Source organism: Peromyscus leucopus, chromosome 12 (genome assembly GCF_004664715.2).
Source record: "Peromyscus leucopus breed LL Stock chromosome 12, UCI_PerLeu_2.1, whole genome shotgun sequence".
In the NCBI taxonomy this organism is placed as follows: domain Eukaryota; kingdom Metazoa; phylum Chordata; class Mammalia; order Rodentia; family Cricetidae; genus Peromyscus; species Peromyscus leucopus.
Genome location: NC_051073.1, coordinates 10710551 through 10734116, shown reverse-complemented (window position 1 = coordinate 10734116; position 23566 = coordinate 10710551). Strand labels below are relative to the sequence as shown.

The 23566-nt window shown below is 38.9% G+C and overlaps 1 protein-coding gene across 5 annotated transcripts in view; it reads right to left on the bottom strand.

Moving 5' to 3' along the window:
- Positions 1 to 11233: 11233 nt before the first annotated feature.
- Positions 11234 to 23566, bottom strand: part of Grik1 (glutamate ionotropic receptor kainate type subunit 1) — a 379146-nt gene continuing 366813 nt past the window's right edge. For 2 of the 5 annotated variants that reach the window (XM_028875952.2, XM_028875953.2), the window contains 2 exons: positions 12145 to 12231; positions 11234 to 11694 (listed from right to left, as the gene is read on the bottom strand). In XM_028875952.2, coding sequence (XP_028731785.1) covers positions 11539 to 11694; positions 12145 to 12231 — 243 coding nt within the window. In that variant the 3' untranslated portion in view covers positions 11234 to 11538. The remainder of the gene's footprint in view (positions 11695 to 12144; positions 12232 to 23566) is intronic. The other 3 variants (XM_028875954.2, XM_028875955.2, XM_028875957.2) reach the window with 2 other exon arrangements.

Genomic DNA, 23566 nt, shown 5'->3' with positions numbered 1-23566 from the left:
AAAAGGGTAGATTAATGAACCTACTTTTAAAGAACAACTTGTTTAAAATATTTTACATTGGTATAGATTTTAGTTTATGTTTAAAATGTTTTACATTGGTAAAAATTTTAGTTTATTAATACAAACTTAAAGTTAATTTTGTTATACTGTATATATATATTTCTATTCTTGTTTGAGGTATTATGTTTAACTCATTTAAAATTGTAATGGATGATTAAAAATAGATTAATAATCAGTCATCTATGATAATCATATTTGTAGCCATGTTAGTTAAGTCTTCTAGGTATACATAGATATATTTCAGATAGATAGGTAATCTTCAAACACTTCATAGACCTAGAGAATATGGCATTTAAATAACTTAAAATTCTGTTGATATGAGACACAATTGCTCCTGGCTGCACCAATTGATCCCGAGAGAATGTTGGGCTTCTAAGACATTTCCATTTGGAAGTTTGTCTTTTTGGCACAAAATGGCCTACTGGGCAAAGAACTGCCCTTGCCTTGATGGCTGACAGTACAAATGCAATGCTGTCCTTTCTGGACAAGCGGGACACAAGGAAAGCGACCACTGTACTCTGCCAAGACAGGGTAAGATGGTCTCTCAGAATTCCTGCTTCTAAAAATGGTCTGTCAGATACTCTAGGCCTGTAGCCAATTTGAATGCACCAACAATGCTGAGAAACATCAGGTGACTGTCCAGGCTGCCAGCTGTCTTGGTCTACTCTTGCAAGATTCCCGAAGTTGCTTGCATCCGTCTACCATTTCTCAGGTACCATTATGTTCCTTCTCAGGTCTTTGATGTGGTTGAAAACTAGATAGTTGTAATTTCCTCAGTTATGATAAAAGATAAGTTAGATATAAAACCTTAAACTCACAAATATAAGATAGATAGGACATCTTCTTTAATATTGTAACTATAATTCTTGCTCGGTAATTGTTTTGTTATATGTAATTTTACCATGTTAAAGTTAAAACCTTCCTTTTTAAAAAAAAGAAAAAAGGGGAAGTGCTGTGGATATTGTTCTATATAAATAAAACACTGATGGCCAATGACCAGGCAGGAGGTAGGTGGGACAAGGAGAGAGGAGAATTCTGGGAAGCGGAAGGCTGGGGGAGAGACACTGCAGCCACCGCCAGGACAAGCAGCATGTAGAGACTCTGGTAAGCCACCAGCCACGTGGCAAGGTATAGATTTATAGAAATGGGTTAATTTAAGATAAAAGAACAGTTAGCAAGAAGCCTGCCACGGCCATACAGTTTATAAGTGATATAAGCGTCTGAGTGATTATTTTATAAGTGGATTGTGGGACTGCGGGGCTTGGGGAACCTGGAGAGAAGCCCTCCAGCAACAGGGGAAAATATGATTTAGAAAACACAGAGGGTAGAGAGCAAAGATACCATGAATGCATGTTCTGTTCAAGAGAGTTTCACAATAAAAAGTTCTGTATTTGGGAGGATAATTCAGGAACTTGGGTTGGATTCATTTGGATGTTTAACAGGTATAAACTCTATACTATGGGACTTCATCAATGGAAGGAGTGCATGAGAGGCTGACTCAAATATGAAAGGAAATACTTACACAAGTTATCGCCATGAGCCAAATACCTTTAAGATTCCACCATTTAAAAGGAGACAGAAAGATGAACGAACCAAGAAAAGCTTCACATAACCATTGGCATTTGACTTTGTTACTGCTTTTGAGACAAAGTTTTGCTAGGCTGACCACCATCTTTCAATCCTCCTGCTTCAGCTCTCCAATTATAGGCATATGCCATCCCACATGGTGACCCTAAATCTTTAAATCAAGTCCAGATTTGATGAGTTGGGGCGGAGGGATATAGTAAGGGAGGGAAAGAAAGATAAAGAAAGAGGAAGAGAGAGGTGGAGGGAGAGAGAGAGACAGAGACAGAGAGATACACACACAGAGACAGACAGACAGACAGACACACACACACACACACAGAGAAAGAGAGAGAGAGAGAGAGAGAGAGAGAGAGAGAGAGAGAGAGAGAGAGAGAGAGAGTCATAAAAATGAGAAAGCACCCACACAAGCTAGATATAGTTGCAGATGTTGGTTGGTTCTGGTTTGCTGAAATTAACCTGGTTCAAGGCCTCTGATGGTGTTATTTTTAGGAGGAAGTCAGAAAGAAATCATCCAGGAAATCTGTGTGATGAGATCATTAAACATTTCAGTGAAAGATACCCTTGCAATTAATTTCATTTGCACCATGCATGCTTATGAACAGCTATATTTGTTGGGATGTTGTGAAAAGGTCAAAACTAATTATATATTTGTTATGATGAGCTGAGAATTCTAGCTGTCATCTGTTACTTCAGTTCCCTGGAGACAATATAGACTCTATTCCATCTCTGCAATGGAGTTTTGAGTGTGATTTGTTAAAGCTTTAATGAAAATGTTTCTTTCATCACTGCAATTTGGTTTATTATGCTTAATGTCACCAAAATTACTTTTAAATCTTGGGATGACTTTATTAAAAATGGACTAATTTTAATTTGTTGCTTTGAGTATAGAATTCATCATGAAGATAAGGAAAATATGCTTTCTTCAGAGATATTCTAGAAGTTTTGATAGACCACAGTGTGGAAGTTGTTAACACATTCAATACTCTTTCTGAGATTGGTTGCTTGAAAATCTTTAATTTCTGTGTCTTTTCTTTTCCATGAATTGCTGTATGCATCTAGGTCCCTACTGGGGAATTTACCTGTGTGTGTTTATCACTGGCAGATGGGGATGCAAATACAGGTAAAATTCAACAGCTTCCATAATTACGTTCTATAAAAAATTAAGTGCCTCAGTAAAACTTCACCTTGGAAATGTGATATATGTGATTTCAACTTTCTCAAAAAGGATACCATGTGACACCCAGAAGAGTTTCATTCATTATCTAATGTTTATTACCCACTGTATGAAAGTGGATGTAAAACTTATGTAAAGTGTCTGAGAGTTGAAAGAGATATTCAGATCCACATGCAAAGGAGGAGTTTACTCAGCAGGAAGTTTACAATCTCGTTTGTCACACGAGATAGCCATGAAGGGGGTGGGGCCTGAGATCACACCATCTATATGTGTTAAGTATGACTTGAATGGTTTGCCTTAGGGATGAAAATGTTTTAAAAATATGTTGAGGACACTAAAAGAAGTAGTTTGCAGGACACTTGATGGAAAATGCATTTTATTAAATATTAAAGCATAGAAATGACCTTTTACTGTTTAAATGTCTTGAGAATGTATGGATATACTTAAATGTTGCTTCCAGGTAACATCAATAGTTATCTATCTATCTATCTATCTATCTATCTATCTATCTATCTATCTATCTATCTATCTATCATCTATCATCCTTCTATCATCTATCCATCATCTATCAGTCAGTCAGTCAGTCAGTCAGTCAGTCAGTCAGTCTGTCTGTCTGTCTATTCTATTAAGAGATGGTGGGTAAGGACTAATTTCCCCATGAATAGTTCTTTATAAATTAAATTTGGACTTAAGTAAAAAGCTAAGATTGTATTTTTTTGTATGTCCGGGATCTAGACTCTGAAAGACTGAAGCTAGAACCATTGTTCTTCTCAATAAGCACTCTGGGTTTATAAGATACTTAGCTTCCTATCTTATATTAGTGGTTTATTTTTCTGTGATGGAGAATATAAATTAATGTCCTAGATTCATGTGTTGAGGCTGAGCAGATTGTGCAACCTGGGGACAAACTGAACTTTGTGGATGACACTTGATCTCTAGGAGTTAGGTGGGAACAGGATATGGTTGTGGTGATGGTGTGGGCAGGACTGTATTCTATTGTTTACCAATTTATAGATTAATGACAACAGGCAATCTGTCTTACCTCTTTGATCATGTTTGTAATGATAAAGAATAATATTTACTTAGGATTTCTATGAATAGTATATGATCAGTGTTGTGTTTATTGCAGAGTCATTAAATGAATGCTAACTAAAATTATAGTCAACATTATCTGATGATATGCTTTTTAATGTTACTGAGAGCAGTGCCCAAAGGCTCTAGGGCAATAGGACACACACACATACACACACATGCATTTGCACATGTTATATATTATGTATAATTTTTTTAATATCCAAATGAAAAGTCAAGGTTACTTTGATGTTGCTTCTTGACTGGCTCATCCTGGATTGCAGGCATTCCTTGTCTGTTGGGAGCGAGGTAGGGCCAAAGGCTTTTGGAGTCCATGTGGATGTAACAAGGAATGCTGAGCTTGGGGTTCCTGCCTGAGTCGTGATGCAAGGGCAGCAATGGACTGGTGCTAGGTCTCGGAGGGATCTGAGCTAGGTCCTGGAACTTGACAGTTTCCCTGTAAAGCAGTGGTCAAATGTTCCAGACACTGAGATGTGTGCGATGCTTTGCATACTGGACCAATATACACCTTGCAGAAGGGGACCTAGAGGCTTTCTGAGTTCCCTGTAATCCTCCATCTGATGTTCTTTACTGATTTGTTTCCTGCTTCCTCATTGAGGGGTACATTGGGAAGTGAGATAACAAAAATCTCACAGGCTTGAATCACTGGCCCTCACAACCGTTCTGACCCCAGCTTTTGATGCTCTTTCTTCATTCCTGATGCTCCCTCTCAGAGTCCTAGTGTAAATCCAGGAAGAACTGCTGGTCTAGTCCACATGTCCTCTTATTTAATCAACAATCCAGGTTTGAACTTCATATTTCAACACTGTAGTTGCCACAAAGAGGACCTAGGATGATCAGTGTGAAATATATCATGTGGTTTATTATTTGAGGATTGTTGTGATGGAAAGGCTGTCCTTAACTATGTGGCTAGCTGAGTGTAGAACTGTTTAGGAAAAATTAGAATGTCTGGATTCCTGGCCATTGACAAAGTGGTAGGTAATAAGGAGGGCAATAAGAAATAATGTGACTGCAAACAAACTATCTTATTGCTGTGAAGAGATACCATGACCAAGACAACTTATAAAAGAACATGTAATTGGGGGCTTGCTTACAGTTTCAGAGGGTGAGTTCATGATCATCATGGTGGGGAGCATGGCCGTAGACAGGCAGGCAGTCATGGTGCTGGAAAGCTTACATCATCAAATTGGAGGGAGAGAATGGGCATGGCATGGGCTTTTGAAACCTCAAAGCCCACTCCCAATGACATATCTCCTCTAACAAGGCCACACTACTTAATCCTCCCTAAATAGTTCACCAACTGGGAATCAAACATTTAAATATATGAGTCTATGGGGGGGGGGTGTTCTCAGTAAAACCACCACACAAATCAACACATTAGATACTATCTGCTAACACATTTTTTTTTTTTCAAATCACCACTAATTCAGGAGGATCTTGAGGAATGAACATGTTTCTCTTTCTTTCTTTCTTTCTTCCTTTCTTTCTTTCTTTCTTTCTTTCTTTCTTTCTTTCTTTCTTTCTTTCTTTCTTTCTTTCTTTCTTCCTTCCTTCTTTCCTTTCTTTCTTAATTAGAAAATTTTTTAAAATTCATTTTACACAACAGTCAAAGATGCCCCTCTTTTCTCCTCATGCCTTTCCAGCTTCCCTGTCCCGCCCCCCATTGCCTCTTACAAGCAGATAAGGTCTCCCATGGGGAGGTACATTTAGTAGAGGCATGTCCAAGCCCCTTCCCCTGCCTCAAGGCTGTTCGAGGTGTCCCATCATAGGTAGTGGACTCCGAAAAGCCTGCTCATGCACCAGGGATGGATTCTGATCCTACTGCCAGGGGGCCGAGTCTTTCTCCAGTAACTGATGGAAGCAGATGCAGAGATCCACAGCCAAATACCAGGTCAAGCTCCAAGAGTCCAGTCAAAGAGAGAGAAGAGAAATTCTATGAGCAATGGCATCAAGATCATGATGGGGAACCTACAGAGACAACCAAACTAAACTAGTGGAAACTCATGAAATTTAGATCAACAGCTGTGGAGCCTGCATGGAACTGGACTAGGCCCTCTGTATAGTGAGACAGTTGTGTAGCTTGAACACATTTCTCTTACTGGACATTATGAAGTTAAAACTTAAAAGGAAGGTCCTTGAATACACCTATGGCATGGCAGGAGAGCAATACTTTGCAAAGTCAGCCTCCATGTGACCAGCTCCCATGATCAGCTCAGGTAATAGTAGCTGAGTAGCAAGGCATAGAAAACTTTTTAATCTGAGGGTAATTAAGAACAAGTTTTAATCTATCTGGTGAAATAAGGAAACACACATGCTTTCTGATGTTAACTTTCTCTTTTACTTCATCTTAAGAATGGTCTCTGACTCTTTCTGTCTCCACACAGCTACATATCCACATTGCTACGTTCTATACATACAGCTACATGTCTTCCTTTATGTACATACAGTCATACATCTCTATACACAGTTAAATCTGTTTTCACATGTCTACACATCTACCTTTTACATAGATTTCTCTCCCACGTATCTTTTCTATACCGCTTCATCTTCCTTGTCTCCACACAGTTGCAAATCTCCACATAGTCACAGCTAAACCTCTCATTCACATAGCTCTCTCACCATACAGCACTTTACACAGTTCCCAGGCACAGCTCCTCTACATAGCAGCAGCTCTTTCACACAGCTCTCTCTTTCTCATACTTATTGACACATACATACTTCTACATTATCCACTCACTTTTTACTTATTCATTCTTTCACTCACTCACTCATTCATTCACACTTCTCTCATCCTTCTTCTTCTTCCTCTTCTTCTTTTTCTGTCTCTCACTCAGCACATACACACACATGCACCATTTACCTTGTGCAGCAGCTCTTACATAGCTCTACACACACACACACACACACACACACACACACACACACACACACACACACACTTCCCTCACATTCTGCAGCAGCTCTCACATAGCTCTACACAGCCATCTCTCTCCACACTGCCACAGCTGCTGCTCTTCTCAGACAAACTCTGGACAATCATAAGTTATATTTTCAGGGCCCTACCAATTCTCAAAACACAAGATAAGTCACATAGTTTCTCTTAGGATAGTAATGTCACATTGACCATGCACATAGCTCTAAGTTGATGAAGGATCCCAGACATTGAACGATTGGCTGAGCCTTGAGCGGCCAGGGTACATGCAGAAAGGGAGCTACTTCAAGGACTATGTCTTGATGTAAACAGTCTGGCCTTGATTAAGCAATAAACAACACCTGTGAATTAGTCTTTGTGTATATTCTGTAGGGGAAGCTTAGTCTGTTTTGGACTAGTTCTATGGTCTTTGCTGTTGCAGGCCACAAGAATATGAAATAGAGATTCAGCTGTATATGATAAAGCTATACTAGAATGATCAAGGAATTTTTCTGGAGGAGAAGCCAAATATCAAGGAATATTTGATGTTATTCAGCTCTTACTATATCAGCTGTCTTCTGCTATGAATTTCTTGCATGCTCATAACTCCTAGGCTATAATGACAAACTGTATAAGCTTCTCAGACCTACTGCTGATCTGAACTAGGTAACACCCCTACAGAGACAATGCCTGTCTCAGGAGACAGGCAGATTGTAGATGCATAGCTTTGCTTCTTGTGCAAATGAAGCTCAAACCATCCCTTTCTCTCCAGCCTAGTGGCATTGCAGAGCTATTAACTTAGGACAAAAGGGTTTTTGTATAACCACGTGGAGTGGAGTGAAGACTGGGGCAGAATTCCTGACTCAGCAAGGAAAAGTTTTTGCAGATTGTAGTTGGATTTGAGTCAGGTCAAGAGAGGAGGAGAGGAAGGAAAGATGGAGGATGGAGGAATGGAGGATGAGGTTGAGAGCATAAGAGCTTAGTTATTACTAGGACTCTGAGAGGACAGGAAAAGAAGGGACAGAGAGGAGCTGAGTGTGAGTTCAGAACTGAAGCTGTGTACATAGAATCTTGTCTTAGAGAAATAAAGTGGATGGATTAAAGAGCACAATGTACATAGATTCTTTCCCCTCAGATTACCCCACACCAGCCATTGGAGAAATCTTCTCAGGGCAGCCCCCTGGGAAAAATTCAATACTTTGCAAAATGTGTAAAAGGCTGTCTTTGAGACTGAGAATACTGTTACTTTCCTGTGTCAGTAAGGAACAATGTTCTGGTAATATTTCTGTTCATCAGAATTATACAGCTTAAACAGAAATCCACAGCTAAATGTGAGCACAGAGATGTAAAACATACTACCAAAGGGCTATGGAAAACACTCCATAGCTGTTCTTATAGGGAGATATAATGGTGGCACCCAAGGAAGTTACAGACAGGAAACAACTGGTTTCCACAGCCAGTGACTCCATGGCTTTGCCAGGTGGGGCTCCACATGAGGGAGTTATATATCTGGTGGGTCAACTTGTCAAACACCAGTTGTTACCTGCTGTATACTGTCATGACCCTCGGCAGCAATACTTTGCATAGTCAGCCTACCTGGTTTTGGAGTTCTAGAAGTTTGTCTGTTGGGATGGTTTCCTCATTTCTTGCCTGAGACTTAGGGGGCTTTGCTACTACCTGTAAGTGTAGGATGTCTGCCTTCCCTCTGGTGGATTTTTTGTTTGTCCTTTCCTTCACACAGAACTTTAAAAACTGCAATGTGAATGATTTTCTTTTCTTACACAGCAAAAACCCCGAGGATTAAGTCTGCTTTTGAAGCCCAGTTCTGTCTATTAATTCCCTCTTCATCACTGGAGGGAGCCCCTTCCGCAGACTCTCCTGTACCTTGGTGGAAAGGCTTGCTTTAGTTCTCCACAGCTTTGATACTCCTTGCTTTGGATATCATGGACTAGTTAATATCTGCCTTCCTCCCATTGCTCCAGGCTAGAAGAATAAACTATTAATGAATTGGAGCAAGTACACAATAACTTCTGCCTCTTTTAGGCATCATCTTGGGGGAGAACTTGATGCAGCCTATGTTTTGAAACTGGTAGACTTGATGTGTCTTTTAGGAATCACCTGCATGGGTAGCTGCCGGGTGAATCTTTCCCTGAATGGACACTGCTGCTCCATTCATCATTTGTCACTTGAAGGAGCTGCAGAACCTTCATGATAATGACAATCTTATATCTATTTTAGTAAGACAAAGAGTTAAATTAGAGCTGAATCTGCTGAGGTCGAAAATAAAATGCGGGTCAAATCCACTTTGCCTTTATTTAGTTTTCTTTAACTGGCCCTCTTTACTTTTGCCTTCTTTTAGACTGAGGAGTCAGAGACCCAGGTGTATGTTCAGCCCCCAGGGGAAGCAAGTTGTCACATTACCTTTCCTTCTGCCACCAGGGCCAGGTGTGAACCGTGAATGGAAAATAAATCTTCACTGTGAGCATCACCATCCCTTCAGTCCTGACCTTTCTCTCTCTTCCCGAATCTCTCACCTGAGCAGTCTAATTCTTTTAGCATAAAGAAATTGCTGAAGGAAGAAATGTTAGACCTAGCTTTTAATTAACTTTGCCATTGATTTGTACATAACTCTGTATGAGTCACGGCTCTTCAGTGAATCGGATGAAAATCTCCGAGATTAATGATTGTTCTCAGGAATTTTTCTGGACCAGGTTCCAGATTCTCTGTAATTTTTTTTTTTCTGGCTTATGAACTCATTATTCCATTCTTCATTGGAAAGGAGACACACAGGCTCACAGAGAACCGAGCTCGTGCCTGTGCCTAGGAACCAAATGTTTTTTTTTTTTTTTTAATGGATGAAAACATCAGGTGACTGTGTGCTGTTTAAATAATCCCCTTCAGCAATTTTACCTACTTTAGTATACTTTTAACAGAATTTCACATAGCAAACTTGATATGGTTTGAAAGAAAAAAATCCAGTTACAAAATGAAAAGGGAAAAGGCTGCCTGACTCAGCTTCAGCTGTCAACTTGACACAACATGTAGTCATGTGAGAAGTAGTTTCAACCGAGGGATTGTTTCCCAGATCACATTGCTCTGTGAGCATGTCTGAGGGGATTGTCTTGCTAATTGATGTAAGAGGGTGCAGCCTACTGTGGGTGACACCATTCCCTGGCTAAGCATGGATCTGCAAGAAGGCCAGCAAACAGCATCCCTCCGTGGTTTCTTCTCTAAAATCTTGTTTGCGTTTCTTCCCTGAATTCCCTCAATAATAGGTCGGCAAGTGCAAACCAAGTAAGCTCGTTCTTTCCCTAAGTCCCTTTTGGTGTGGTCGCAGTGTTTTCATACAGCAACAAAAATGAAACCAGAAGACTAATGAATAGGGAGTTGAGTATTTCTAAAGCAAGGCTGGCATTCAATGTATTTTTAAATATTAGAATTTTGTACATATCCTTCCAAATTACTGTAACAAGATGTAAAAAGACAAATATTCTCAAAAAAAAGACTAAATCTGAAACAATGAAAATCATTGAAACTGCGAAACTCTGTAATTCAGATGTAGTTTTTAGTGACGTGAATAAACTACATTTTCCTTTCTAAAATATCATCATTCTGCTTGACTCTGGTTCAGATGTCCCTTTGGATCACAGAGGAATGTTCTGGTGTGAGCTCATTTTCTCTTTCTTCCAGGCCTCTTTCCTTCTGTTTCTCCTCAGCTGGAGTGGTGGCCGATTGCTGGACTCATCACATCTTACATTTTAAATGTACTAAACTTCTTTCCCACCCATTACAACCAAGTTGTTTTTTATGTCAGTGCCTTTGAACATGGTGCTTCCTCAGCCTGGGATCCTTGTGGCTTCTGTCTTATACTCCAGTATCACTTGATGATGCCTGTGTTGTTCTAACCTTGGTCTAACCTTTCCCTACAGGCAGCCTTTACTGTGCCAGGCCCAGAGAGCTGCCTCTGCATGCCTGTTCAGCCTCTGACATCACCATTCTGATCCTGCTCCCAGCAATAGATATTTTCCTTTTGTTTGTATGAGGACAAAAAAGCGTATCTATTTTTCCTCACATGATATCAGCATGATGCCTTAGACTGTGGTGAACATTTAGTCTCTAAATGTACTTTCCCTTTTGAAAAAACATTCTTTTATAATATACTTAGGAATGTTCAAATAGTATTTAAACCATGTAGAAAATTAGATTTTAAGAACACAAAGATGAATGGCTTCCCTTTCTATAGTAAGCAGGTACCTTTTACAAACTGAAAGCAATTATTTTGAAACTTGGCCCCAAGTGACTGTTTCTTAACAGATTTCACAAAGTAGCAAACTCTATAGCTTGTGAGACTCAACACTAAGCCCTGGGAATAAGGGCAGGAAATGGGGACAAACGGAGACTCAAACTTGTTATGAAAAACAAAATCCACTTGTTTATTATTATTTAGAAAGCACACATAGCAATATATTGGGGGAAAAGAGAAAAATGCAAAATAAGTGTGCATACAAATTCATCTGAAAAGAATCAGTTTTGCTTCTGAATAATACCTATGTGAGCTTGAAAAATTGTGCATTTCTTCTACCTCTATCCATGACTCGAGTTATGGATAAAGATATGTGGACACACTTCTCTTAATCCTCAGAAATCCTTCTTCCACATACGTAGAGTGGGCATGGCCTTCTTCTTGGACGGTACCTACAGGTGTGTTCTCGGATCACGCCACAGTCTCTTTCCTCTGAGTTCGTCTCTGATGACAAGTAAGGATACTTGTGAAGGAAGATTTGCCCTTAGTTCTTGACTTTTTCTTTAATTTTTTCTGATTCTTGAGTGAAATTCCCAGCTCTTCCATTATGGCATTGAAAGAGAGACACTAGAGAGCACAAAATAAGAGAGTGTCAGTATCCTGGGACCCATGACCAACCTGACTTGTATTTCTTGGCTACCGTTTGATGGACATAAGTTACTGTTTTTAAGGCAGGCCCATAACTAATGGCCAACTCCCATCACCTCCTCCTCCACCCACTGGCCATCTGTCTGTTATACTTAAGGAAACTGAGGCAGGAAGTTAGCTCGGCAGACTATACTTTATTCACAAACACACCAGTATAGACTTTCCAGTTCAGAAAACAAAATGAAACAAAACAACAAAACAAAACAAAACAACACCAAAAAACTCAAGGCTCTCAAATTGACAACTTACCTTTGCTGAGACAGCAAAATAGAGTTAAATTAAGGCATTTCCCCCACTGAGATGATCCAAACATTGATAGGGTTATCAAGGCATACGACACTTCAGTAATGCTATAGAAAATGAACAAACCTTCTCTACACCAAGGCTTTCTTTTTTGCTCCCATGAAACCTTACTTTGTTCCTAAAATAAAATCTAAGTCTTGATGACTTTCCTTTCTGATAAAAAAAAAGAAAAAAAAACAGTTTTAAATTGTATATTTTTCTCCAAAAAGAACCAGAGATTCTGGCGGCAGCAGTGATGCAGCTGGGGTGGAAATGGGAAATGATGGCGTTGAACTGCACAGCAAAAATAATGGTACCACACAAAGGAAGATGGAAGAGTGGCAGAACAATGCTATGCATATGCAGAAAAAAATACATATAGATACATATCTCCATCACAATACGCTGTGTCTATTTGCATGCACACTGTATCAACAGCCAACACAACACAATTGGCTGTCTTTTCTTCTATCCAGGATAAACTCCGTGGACACATTTCTGCCTTCGGGGATCTGCAGCTTTACTTTTTGATGGGGTTACTATGAAAATGTTCTCCAGTGAGATAAGGCTGCCCAAGAGGACAAAACCTGCAGGATCCACTTAGATGAAATATCTGAAATTGTCCAACGTGCAGAAACACAAGGTAGAGCGGTCACAGCATGGCCAGGGGCTGGTGAGGGGAAATGGGACAGTTGCTATTCACTGGGTGCAAGTGTCTGTTAGGAGAATGAGTCATTTCCAAAGACCTGCACTGCTGATTCCAGGATGATCTTTTAAATGGAGGGATAAGAGGAAGGAAAAGGAGTGTCAAAGATTTTATACACATTGTTGTATAAGAACCTTATTTCACCCCTGAAGTAGATTATCACAAATTATTATTGGACAAAACAAAATGGGATTAGTACTGTCTAACCCCATTTATAAGGACTGCTAACTCCAAGGGATTGGAAATCACCTATGTTTTAGATTTTTAAAATCACTATAAGAGTTTTGTGAACTTTTCCTCATGAAAACAGCTGACAAAATCATAGTCTTGGTTTTATTTTAACTCTCATGGTTTTAAATTTAACTATTCATGGCATTTTGAATTCAAACAGTAAAAGTGAACTAAAAATTGTAGCTTCCATGAGAAAAACAGCGCAGAAAGTGTTGATCGAGTGCTCCCTTCCCTAGTTTGTGTAGAGAGGTGGTAGTAGATTTTTATCCCAACTTTCATTTATGGTTTTCTTTAAAAGACCATCCTCTTCCAAATTTTAGACTGCCTTAAAATACAACAGTCTGTCTTTTGATCAACCCTAAGTGCTTGCTCCCTGGTTTCAGTCTGAAACTGAGCAAACATCATTTTATAAGTGATGTGGGTCTCTTTGTCTTCTGATCAACCCTGAGTGCTCGCTCCCTGGTTTCAGTCTGAGACTGAGCAAACATCATTTTATAAGTGATGTGGGTCTCTTTGTCTTTGGTCACAAAGTTTTTGACTCTCACTTTGTCTCTGACTGTCAAAAAGAAAATGGCAAGATATTGGGGCTGACCTTTCTGTTTCCAAATTTTTGATGTAGCTGCAAGGAAAGATGACCTTTAAGGTCCCCTTCGGCCCAAGCACAAATAAATGATAGGCCTTCTCATCCACAAGAAATGAACCAGTGAAGGTCACTGCTCAACCTGGAGTGGCATGTCAAGGCAGTATGGGAAGAACTCGTATTCTTTAGATTCTCAGCCTTGTTTAATCTCAGAGTCTGCTCTAGCTTCTCTATTTCTGTTTCTGGGTTGGTTTGGGATTTTAGGAACTTTCCCCTATTAATAGTGCCATGGAAACATTATTTTTTAAAATAATGGTTTAAATTTCTAGATGATACTTTTGACAGAAAGTATTAAGCATTCAGCTAACTACCTTTCTCTAGCGGCAGTGGGATTGAAGTCAGAGAATCCAAGGAATTGTCTTCTTTGTGAATTGCTTTGTGAAGTGGAGATGCTGCCATAGTCCTGCCTCTAGGCTTGTTTATTGCTGGTGGGTGGTGCTCACATTTTTAACATAGCTCTACATGGCCATGACTTATAGTTTGTAACTGGCCACCAGCATCAGAATGCTGGAGTTGAAACCTAGTTATACTGGCAAGATTTTTTCTCTTTTACTCAATTTCCTTGTTTATAAAGTGGCACTACAGTGGAGTCTTTCCCAGACTTATGAAAATTCAGTGAGCTGATGTGTGTTGTGTGTGTGTGTGTGTGTGTGTGTGTGAGAGAGAGAGAGAGAGAGAGGAGAGAGAGAGAGAGAGAGAGAGAGAGAGAGAGGAGAGGGAGAGGGAGAGAGAGAATAATGTAATCCCTGTCACATTGTAAATAGGTTTCTTACAATACCATTGTATCACTGCAGTGAAGATATTTCAGCTCTGGCAGTCACTGACTAATTCATGTTTTGGAAAGAAGGACACAATGAAAATGTGGATGCTTCTTTCGGTCAAGCCATTGTGTGTCCTTCCACGCAACAATTCCTTTCAGTTGTTTAGATTGTGTTTTAGTTACAATAGATCCTGTGCATATATTTCAATCTCTATTATCACTTCTCCTTTCTAATTCATAACATGTCTTGGTGCTTATGTGTGTAGCACTGTGAAAACTGTGTTGAAGGAGGAATATGTGCTTAGACATAAGACAGGCATGAAGGCTGAGTACAGTTGCTTCCCGTTTAAGACACACCAGGACAGATTTCTATGATGGAATGATGTAGGAAAATCTATTTGTAAATGAACATGTAACAAAATGGTGTCGTCATTTGTGCTGTTAGTAAAAAACGGCAATCTCATCAGTGTTCAAAGATAAAGTGAGGCGTGTGTGTGTGTGTGTGTGTGTGTGTGTGTGTGTGTGTGTGTGTGTGTTCTCTTTTAGAGGACAGGAAACTGAGCAACAAATTATTCTAGCTGAGACCTAAACAGTTCATCTTAAGCTGCAGCACTCCTGGTTTTTAAAGGGAGAATGACATGCCTGGGGATTTGATTTCCCAAGTGCGTTTCTCTTTCTTGCTTCTCCTGCTTCAAGCATATCTCCCATATCCCCTTTCCTTCTCTCTCCTGCATTCTAATTTCTCTTACTTTCCCTTTTGGAGAATTTCTTTTTATAGTAGCTGACTTCATGGTGCCTCCTTTAGATTAGCCCCAGATGTTTGATTTCATGGTGCTAGTGTGAGCCTGAATGCAAATATACAATCTCTCTCTATACCTATAATCATCTTAGTGTGAATCTTGTCTGGGAGGGGTGGGAGTTAGTGCCCTGGCTGTACCTCATTGGTAGTGCACTAGCATGAAGCTCGAGGTTCAGTACCCGGTACTGAATGACACAAATCATTTTTCAGATGTTCATGTTGTTTTGCTCATCAAACTATGTCAGGGAAACCCAAACAAAAAATAGTCCAGAAGAGATGTTCACCCCAAGTGTGCCAAGGAAAGTTCAGAATTAGAATGTGATGTGAGTCTATAGTATTTTAGGACCTAGGTTTCTGCTTTGTTTGTTTGTTTCTTTTTTTGGGGGGGTGGGAGAGGTTTCTGATACAGGGTTTCTCTGAGTAACAGCCCTGGCTTTCCTGGAACTCTCTTTGTAGACGAGCCAAATCTCAAACTCACAGAGATCCACCTGCCTGTCCCTCTTGAGTGCTGGAATTAAAGGTGTGGACTTTCTTGAATGGAATTCATATTGGTTATCAACTGACATACACTGTTAATATCAGCTTGACTTCTTGTAAACTTAGCATTTACACATTTAGATGTTTGGTTCATTTGTACATTTAGGCAAATAATTAGGGAAACAATTTTGATGATCATAACTTTATAATTGTTAGATTACTGTGGCCAGTAATCTAAGACATCTAGTCAGTAATATATTAACTTCTTATGTTGGTATAGTTTTACCATTAATTCAAGTACATGAAATGCTCTGTGACATTGACATTGTTAATAAATTTTCATGTTAAACATTGATAAGAAAGGTGTTAATAATATTGTCATTTTTTAAATGTAAAATCATTCACTGTATTTGTAGGCTTCCTATAATTTAACAGCAAACTGTGATTTAAAATTTCTTTGGAAATACCATTATCAGTAAAATTTGAGGTATTAAAGGAATACATTTCTGAGTTGCAATGGGATTATTGTTAATAGTGGTAGCTTTGTCAGAGTGTGGTCAAATTCTTGCCTTGCTCCATGGAGTCAAAGTCTCAATAGGTTTTCTTTTAAAATGAGAAAGTTTGAGACTTCACGATCTTAGCATGTTTTTTATCTTGAAGTCTACTGTCCAGCAAACTTAGAATGTTTAATAAGGTATGAGCTTAAAGACAGAAAACCTTTAAAAGAACCGGAACAGAAGAACACCAAGTACATGTGTCCTACCATGAGGCTTCGGGAGGATTGGGAGCCTCCTTGTACCAAGGCTTCATTTAGTTAGATGAATGATCTGAGAGCAGAGAACAAATTTGAACAATCCCTGCCCCATGTAGTAAAGGAAGTCATGAGGGCCATTTTTGGAGTAGTTATGCATGCACTGTCTTATGTAAAGTTCTTGTGTTCCATAACAATTTGAGTACCATCAATTTCTTTCACATCATTCTTTTTCTGAGTTTGTTCAGAGCCCATGGGTTACCTTTCATGCACCTGCCCTTGCATCAGAGAGGCTGAATGTTGATCATATTATTAGTTTCCAGAACCATGGTAATATATTGCCTTGTGTCTGAGAGCTAGTGAGGGAGCTGATTCTCATTCATACCGAAAATGCTGGGGTAGAGGAAATAAAAGCACTGAAAACCCATTTCATAGTTGGGCTTTGACCTTACTCTGTCTCTGAACCCTGAGATCCTCTTTGTCTGGATCATTTCTCTGTACCTTTGAGGATGCTTTGAAGGGGCCCCTCATAGGTAATTATTTCACAGCTCTTGTCTTTTTTTCCTGTGGCATGTACACTCAACCAGTGTGTTCTTCTTACTCCTACAGCCTCACATTTTACCTCCCTTTTCTCCTTTTGCATTCCCCCCACCCTTTTCAGTACTGGAACCAGGATCATCATCTTCTTAGACCCTAGATTTAAGGTAACTCATCTGCAGAAATTCAATTCCCCAAATTCTCACTTTCCTGTCCAGGCTATCAAACTGTAAACATGAACCTGTAGTGCATACAGGACTGCCCAACAACCTGAGAAGCACAATGACCTTCTTTCTGGTTTATCTTTATTTAAAAGTTGGCATTAGAAACTTATCTTACCATCGTAGTAGATACATTGCGGAACAGCATTCTTAACCCAAGTGGAATTCAAAGTTTTAAAGAAATTATGCATATAGGTTACTTACCAGGGCTATGAAATGCATAAACCAGGTAGGTGGGGGGGCAAGTAACTTCACTCTGTTTTTAACACTAGGGGTGATTTCACGGGAACCCTTGAGAACTTGAGGGGGCAATTCTGAGGCAATGCAGAATTTTGATATTAATTCGTATGTTCCTTACCCATGAATCTCAATCATATTTTTCCCATTTTTAAAGTTGTAATGAGAGTTTTGTAAGCATTGTCTTGGAGTTGGGGACGCTAGGTGTACACAGAGAGAATTTGGATCATTACATTCTTAAATACACCTTGTGGAACTATTAGAAGATACTCTAGTCTTTGAACCTATTCGTTATAATAGCTGTGTGTTTGTAAGAATGTGGGAAAAAAAAAACAAACCCCCAAAGTTCTGAATTGTAGAAGTTTGACAGTAGAGATCCAGTTTCAAGCTTTAAGGACACAGCACACAGGTAGAACAGAGAATGGTTCATGAAGGCACAGTTGTCTGGGGTCTGCTTTCTAAGGATTATAGTTCAACCAAGGGATGAGAGAAGCTGGTCCTAGGTTTTGGGAGCAATAGGGAAGGAGCTCCTTACCTTTCACTTCCCACCATGCTTGAGTCAACTATCCATGACCTCTAAAGGGCACTTTGGGGCAAACAGAACCTCCCCTGGCCCAGAAAGGACACAAAAGCTCCTGACATGCATAGAGAGGAGGACACAGAGTGACCTACTTCAGCCCCGTAACCAGAAGCAAAGAAGTTTTCTGCAGTGGGAATGAGTTTCATGCAGACCTAGGATACACACGTCAGCAGCTCTCTTTGCTTGAAAGTGGCAGGCATGTGGACCTGCTCTCCAATATAAGCCACTAATAGTGACTTCCTTGTCTCTGGAGTCAGGGTCAGGTGCCAGTACAGCTGGTTCCTCATCCCTCTCGCTCCTCTCTCTCTGGCTTCTAGCGCTGAATGAGATGATGATCTTGTAGTGATTGTCTCGAGGGCTTGTTTTGTTTTTTTACTGTTTTTCTTTAGGCTTTTCGAAGATGAGGTAGGGCCACACAAATAAATTTCCAAAAGCCTTTTCCTCCTCAACAGAATGGCTGGATCTACCATGGAGCTAGAAGTTGGGTTTTAATTGCTCACAATGCTTATTCATGGTGTCTTCAATTTTGAAGCACCAGCTCACATCCACTGTAGTGGATATGCATTTTTTTTTAAAGATATAAACTAACTTGTTAAAAAGCGGTGTTTTTGTTTTTTTTTTTTAAATATGATACCATTAAAAATAGAAAAAAAAAAAAAAAAAAAAAAAACTCCCACAAAACAGAACTCAGCTATACTCACTATTGGTACTTGTCAGATCAAGGAGATCCACTTTTGGTTGGAAAGGCTTTCTTTTGGTTAAAGGATCTGCTAACTTAGGCCTCTCTTTTTATCCCCCTGCCCTGCCCTCCAACTTTTCTTTCTGAAGGCCATCTGCAGTTAGGAGGAGTCCAGGGGGCGTGGCAGCCACTCTTCGCTGAGCACTCGCTGTGTCTTTGGCTTTCACTGGTGTGCCACCTGTCAGTTCATGGACATCAATCCATCTCTGCTAAGTCACCTGAGACGCCCATGGTTTCAATGGTCTCTCAAGGGTCTGTGCATTATGTGTCTTTTCACTTAACTCCAAGTTAACCACCCGCTATGATTCTCGAATCCATTCCACTAGCCTTTGGTTTTTCTGAGAAAAGGCATTTTTTTTTGTGTTGTTTTTGGTGTGAGTTTGAGAAAGACTTTTTGAAGGTCTCTACAGGCTCATTACCTACATACTGTTTTCCTGCCATTCTAGACTCAGACGGAAGATTTCTCTATAAATCTTACTACTTCTGGGCTATTCCTAGTTAAGCTAATGAAGATATTTCTTTTCACCATTCCCTTAGACCTCTTTTGAGATTGCCATTTTTTCGTACTGTCCTGAGTTGGAAGTGAACTCTGGAATGGTCTTTAGAAATTCAAGTAGAGAGGAGGAGAGGGAGGGGAGCTGTGGTTGGTATGTAAAATAGAAAAAAAAAAAACTTTTAAATAAAATAAAAAAAATAAATTCAAGTAGAAATCTAAGCATTTGGAGTTTCCCATTCATGCTCTCTTTTCCCTAGTGGTGAAAATTTGGTAAGGAAAGCAAAATAAGATAGGAAAACAGCATTGTTTATATTCCTCCAGTCTCTGGGTTTGAATTCCTGCTACTTATAAACTATTTGAATTGGGACAGTTGATTTATTAAATGAAACATCTGGCAGTTAAAAGCCATGTCTTCCAAGAGCTCTGCTGTGTCACAAATTTGAAAAGTCAACTTGATACTTAAATGGCGAAAGTTTGACTCCTCTCTAACTTGATAAAGCAAATATGGGGAGGGTAAGGTAATGGGAAACAAATGCATTCTCCCCACTTTGACTGTCTTTCCCAGCATTCTTACGTAGGTTCTGCGTTCAGACTTGGGCCTTACCATGTATCCAGTCCTGTTCATTTCTCCTTTCCCCATATGTGTGCAATCAATTCTACGCTTCCAAGAACTTTTTATGTACGTGTCTCCTTGTTGCTGTGTGTGTGTGTGTGTGTGTGTGTATGTGTATGTGTGTGTTGATTTAATCTGTAGTTTCATCCTAGTTGAGAATGATCCCACTTCTGCAATAATCACTGTTTAGAAAAACTTTTATGTACATGTCTCCTTGTTGCTGTGTGTGTGTGTGTGTGTGTGTGTGTGTGTGTATGTGTGTTGATTTAATCTGTAGTTTCATCCCTGCTGAGAATGATCCCACTTCTGCAATAATCACTGTTTAGAACAATTTGCATATGATTGACTATGTGGGCATCCCCTAACCCCTTGATGCTGTGTTGGTTGATTGGATTATTTTCTCTATCCACAGGAGGCCTTTCTTTCAAGTACTGGCAGGACAATGCAATCCTGCTTACCATGTCAAAAATTTAATGTGTTCAACACTAGCACACAGCCATCTTAAAACACATACAGAGAAGTATTTTATTTCCATACCACTTTTGTCATTTGATTTCCTCTCCACTTTTCTAGTATATTTAAAAACCATTGTGGTGAGATGGTAACATCAAATTCCATCTTTCTAAAGTTGAGGAAATAGAGGTCGAGGGAAGCAAATTCACTTGCTTGGAGTCACATGGCCATTTAGCAGCAGTATGGAGGACTGAATTATTTTAATTTTCAAGACTCCTGTCTGTTGGGTCACACAGGACTTTTAGGGTTGGGCTTTTAGGACAGCATTATTTGTACATTGATGCAGGCATTTCTATATGAATACTAAACGTCTCCTCATTTTTCTGATCATAATGTTTGGGTTTCTAAGCAAAGGTAGTCTTCCCACCAATACAAAAAATAGCAGGCTTCTGTGTCATTTGTTAGATAAGTTAATCATAACAAAAAGAAAAAAAATGAAGCTACAGAAAAGGTGTCAGGCTTGGGAAGACTCCTCGTGGACAGGAGTTTTTTAGTCCCTGTGGTTGTAAAAGACTCAAGGATCAGATCAGAGAAGACTACTGTTTAGAAGTTGATCATTTTATATATGAATATTTTTAAATTTTAAAATGACATTCAGTTGAAAAATTGGGAAGAAAGACAAATCTGGTTAAGTTTATTGAACTGTCTTGTTTCTGGAAGCACAGTAACTTCACGCCATCCCTTAGGTCTTCGTTATTATTTTTGCTGTACATACATTGTGAGGATGATGTCCTTTATTAGGTACTTTAAGTCATTCATTGAATTTGCCCTTTCATTAATGAAGTTCAGGTTTGGCAAGGTGCTAAAACATATAGTTGTACAACTGCGGTATTGACTTGTTATTCCCAGAATGCTCTAATAATTGTAAATAGAAATTCTTTGAAATTTTAAGGAAGGATCTTTTTCTCCATATTACTAGTTTCTTTTCTTTTCTTTTCTTTTCTTTTCTTTTCTTTTCTTTTCTTTTCTTTTCTTTTCTTTTCTTTCTTCTCTTCTCTTCTTCTTCTTCTCTCTCTCTCTCTCTCTCTCTCTCTCTCTCCCTCCCTCCCTCCCTCCCTTCTTTCTCTCTTTCTTTTTTTTTTTTTTTTTGTTTTTTTGAGACAGAGTTTCTCTGTGTAACAAACAGTCTTGGCTGTCCTGGAACTCGATTTGTAGACTAGGCTGGCCTTGAACTCACAGAGATCCACCTGCCTCTGCCTCCCAAGTGCTGGGATTAAAGGCTTGTGCCACCACCGCCTGGCCATATTACCAGTTTCTATGGAAGGAATTTTAAAAGCTGAAATGGTTTTAATTCCTGTAATCTGGACATAAAATCCTGCAGATGTGAGAAGCACTGTGAGAGGGTTCCTACAGGTGAGCTACAATGTCAGCATCCAGCAGAGGCTCTCTACTCTCTGCAAGGGGTTAATTAGTGATGCCATTTGCAACAACTGAGTGGACAGAAAGCAGAATGGAAAGAATGCATCCCTTCCTCTTGCTTTTACATGTTATTTAGGCTTACTAGTAAACAGACCTTGTAGGGTAAACACCATGTGCTTGGAAATTAATTGAAATTTATTGTGGTATTGCATTATAGCTCATAAAGAGTATAATATAATGCTTGTCAAATATAGGGAGGCCTTTTGGAAATGATTTTCCTTGCATAAGTTTATAATCATAAAAATCCAGGGATTTTCATATTTCTTATGTAGTTCTGATAAAAAATGTTAAAATTCAATTTATAATTTTAGTCTATAACAGAAAAGTATAATATGAAGCTGTATATTTTTTTTTCCTCTTTGGATTAGGTGACTGACAGACTTATGAAGAAACAAATTAGCATAACATTGTTATTATTGTTGATGCCTTCGTTCAATCTTTCAATACCTTTCTACCTGACTTTAATCACATTTTAAAAATAAAACCCACAACCTGCTACTGTTTTATAACAATTCATGATTACCATCTAACTTGACAAAACTGTTATGTTCAAGGTAGTTTTTATAAAAACCCATGTGCGCCAGGTCTCTTAAAGTAAAGCAACTATACCCAGGATTATCGCAAAATAATTCATTTAAGAAAAATTATTTAAAAAAATCCCTAGCATTCAAGATGGTTCAAAACTCATGTGTATGGCATAATTTTGGAGAAAATTGATCCACCCAAGCTAACTTTAATGGAAACTAATGCATATAACTAATTTTAAATATTCTTTTCCAGGCTTTATGAAACATGCAGATTCCTGGCTGTGTCCACCAAAGTGAACATATGGAGCCCGAGGGTAGGAACTGCAATTCACTCCCCGAGATGATTGTGATTGACGCTAAATTCTCTGAACTAATGATGTCAATACAGTCTGATGGCTTTTGTTCTAAATTTCACTTGAAATGCAATGGACCCTGTGGAGGTCAATGTGGTCTTTGCAGTCATTTCCATAGCAACAAGAACTGGTTGTCTGAAGAATGGATAAAAGAAGAGATGTATAGAAAAACCTATGAAGGCCCAAAGCAGCAACAAACTATTTATTTGGTAATTTTGAATGGGGATAGCTCTATGTTTTACCAGAAAAACATGTAGAGATTATCAGTTGAATATCATGAAGTTTCTGTCTTAAAAGATATGCAATTTCTTCTTTGAGTATCAATATAAAGAGACCATTAATATCAGGTGCTAAATATATAATCTCTCTCTCTTTTAGAATTGGTGGCTCTATTTTTAGTCTGAGTCAATTCATAAAAAAAAGCAAACATTTATTGGGTCCAATTACATCCATTAACTAGTGCTTAGATTACTGAATCTTAACTCTTCTTGACTATTAGAACCAATTGAGCACTTCAAATCATTATAATTGCCTTGGCCTAACTTCAGACTAATTAAAATAGAATGTCTGGAGAGAGGACTCAGAGCTCCTACTGTATACATCCTCATATCTTACCTATTCAGGCCCTTCTCTTGAGTATAGTGACTTTGCCATTCATTTTTTAATGTGTATGCAGGAAAAACTGGATAGAGTTTGTATGTCTACATTCATAATCCTGTTTTCTAAATCTGGGTTTGTTTTAAGGTGCTAAATTTATTTTCTTACTGTTCATGTGACCAGAGAGAAATTTAATTTTTCTATAGAATGCAATATTTGTTGACCAGTATTTATTATCAAGATTTTATAAGTGGTTTTATTTTTTATGCCATGATATGACTTCATTTAATTCTCATGGTATATATAGTAAAAG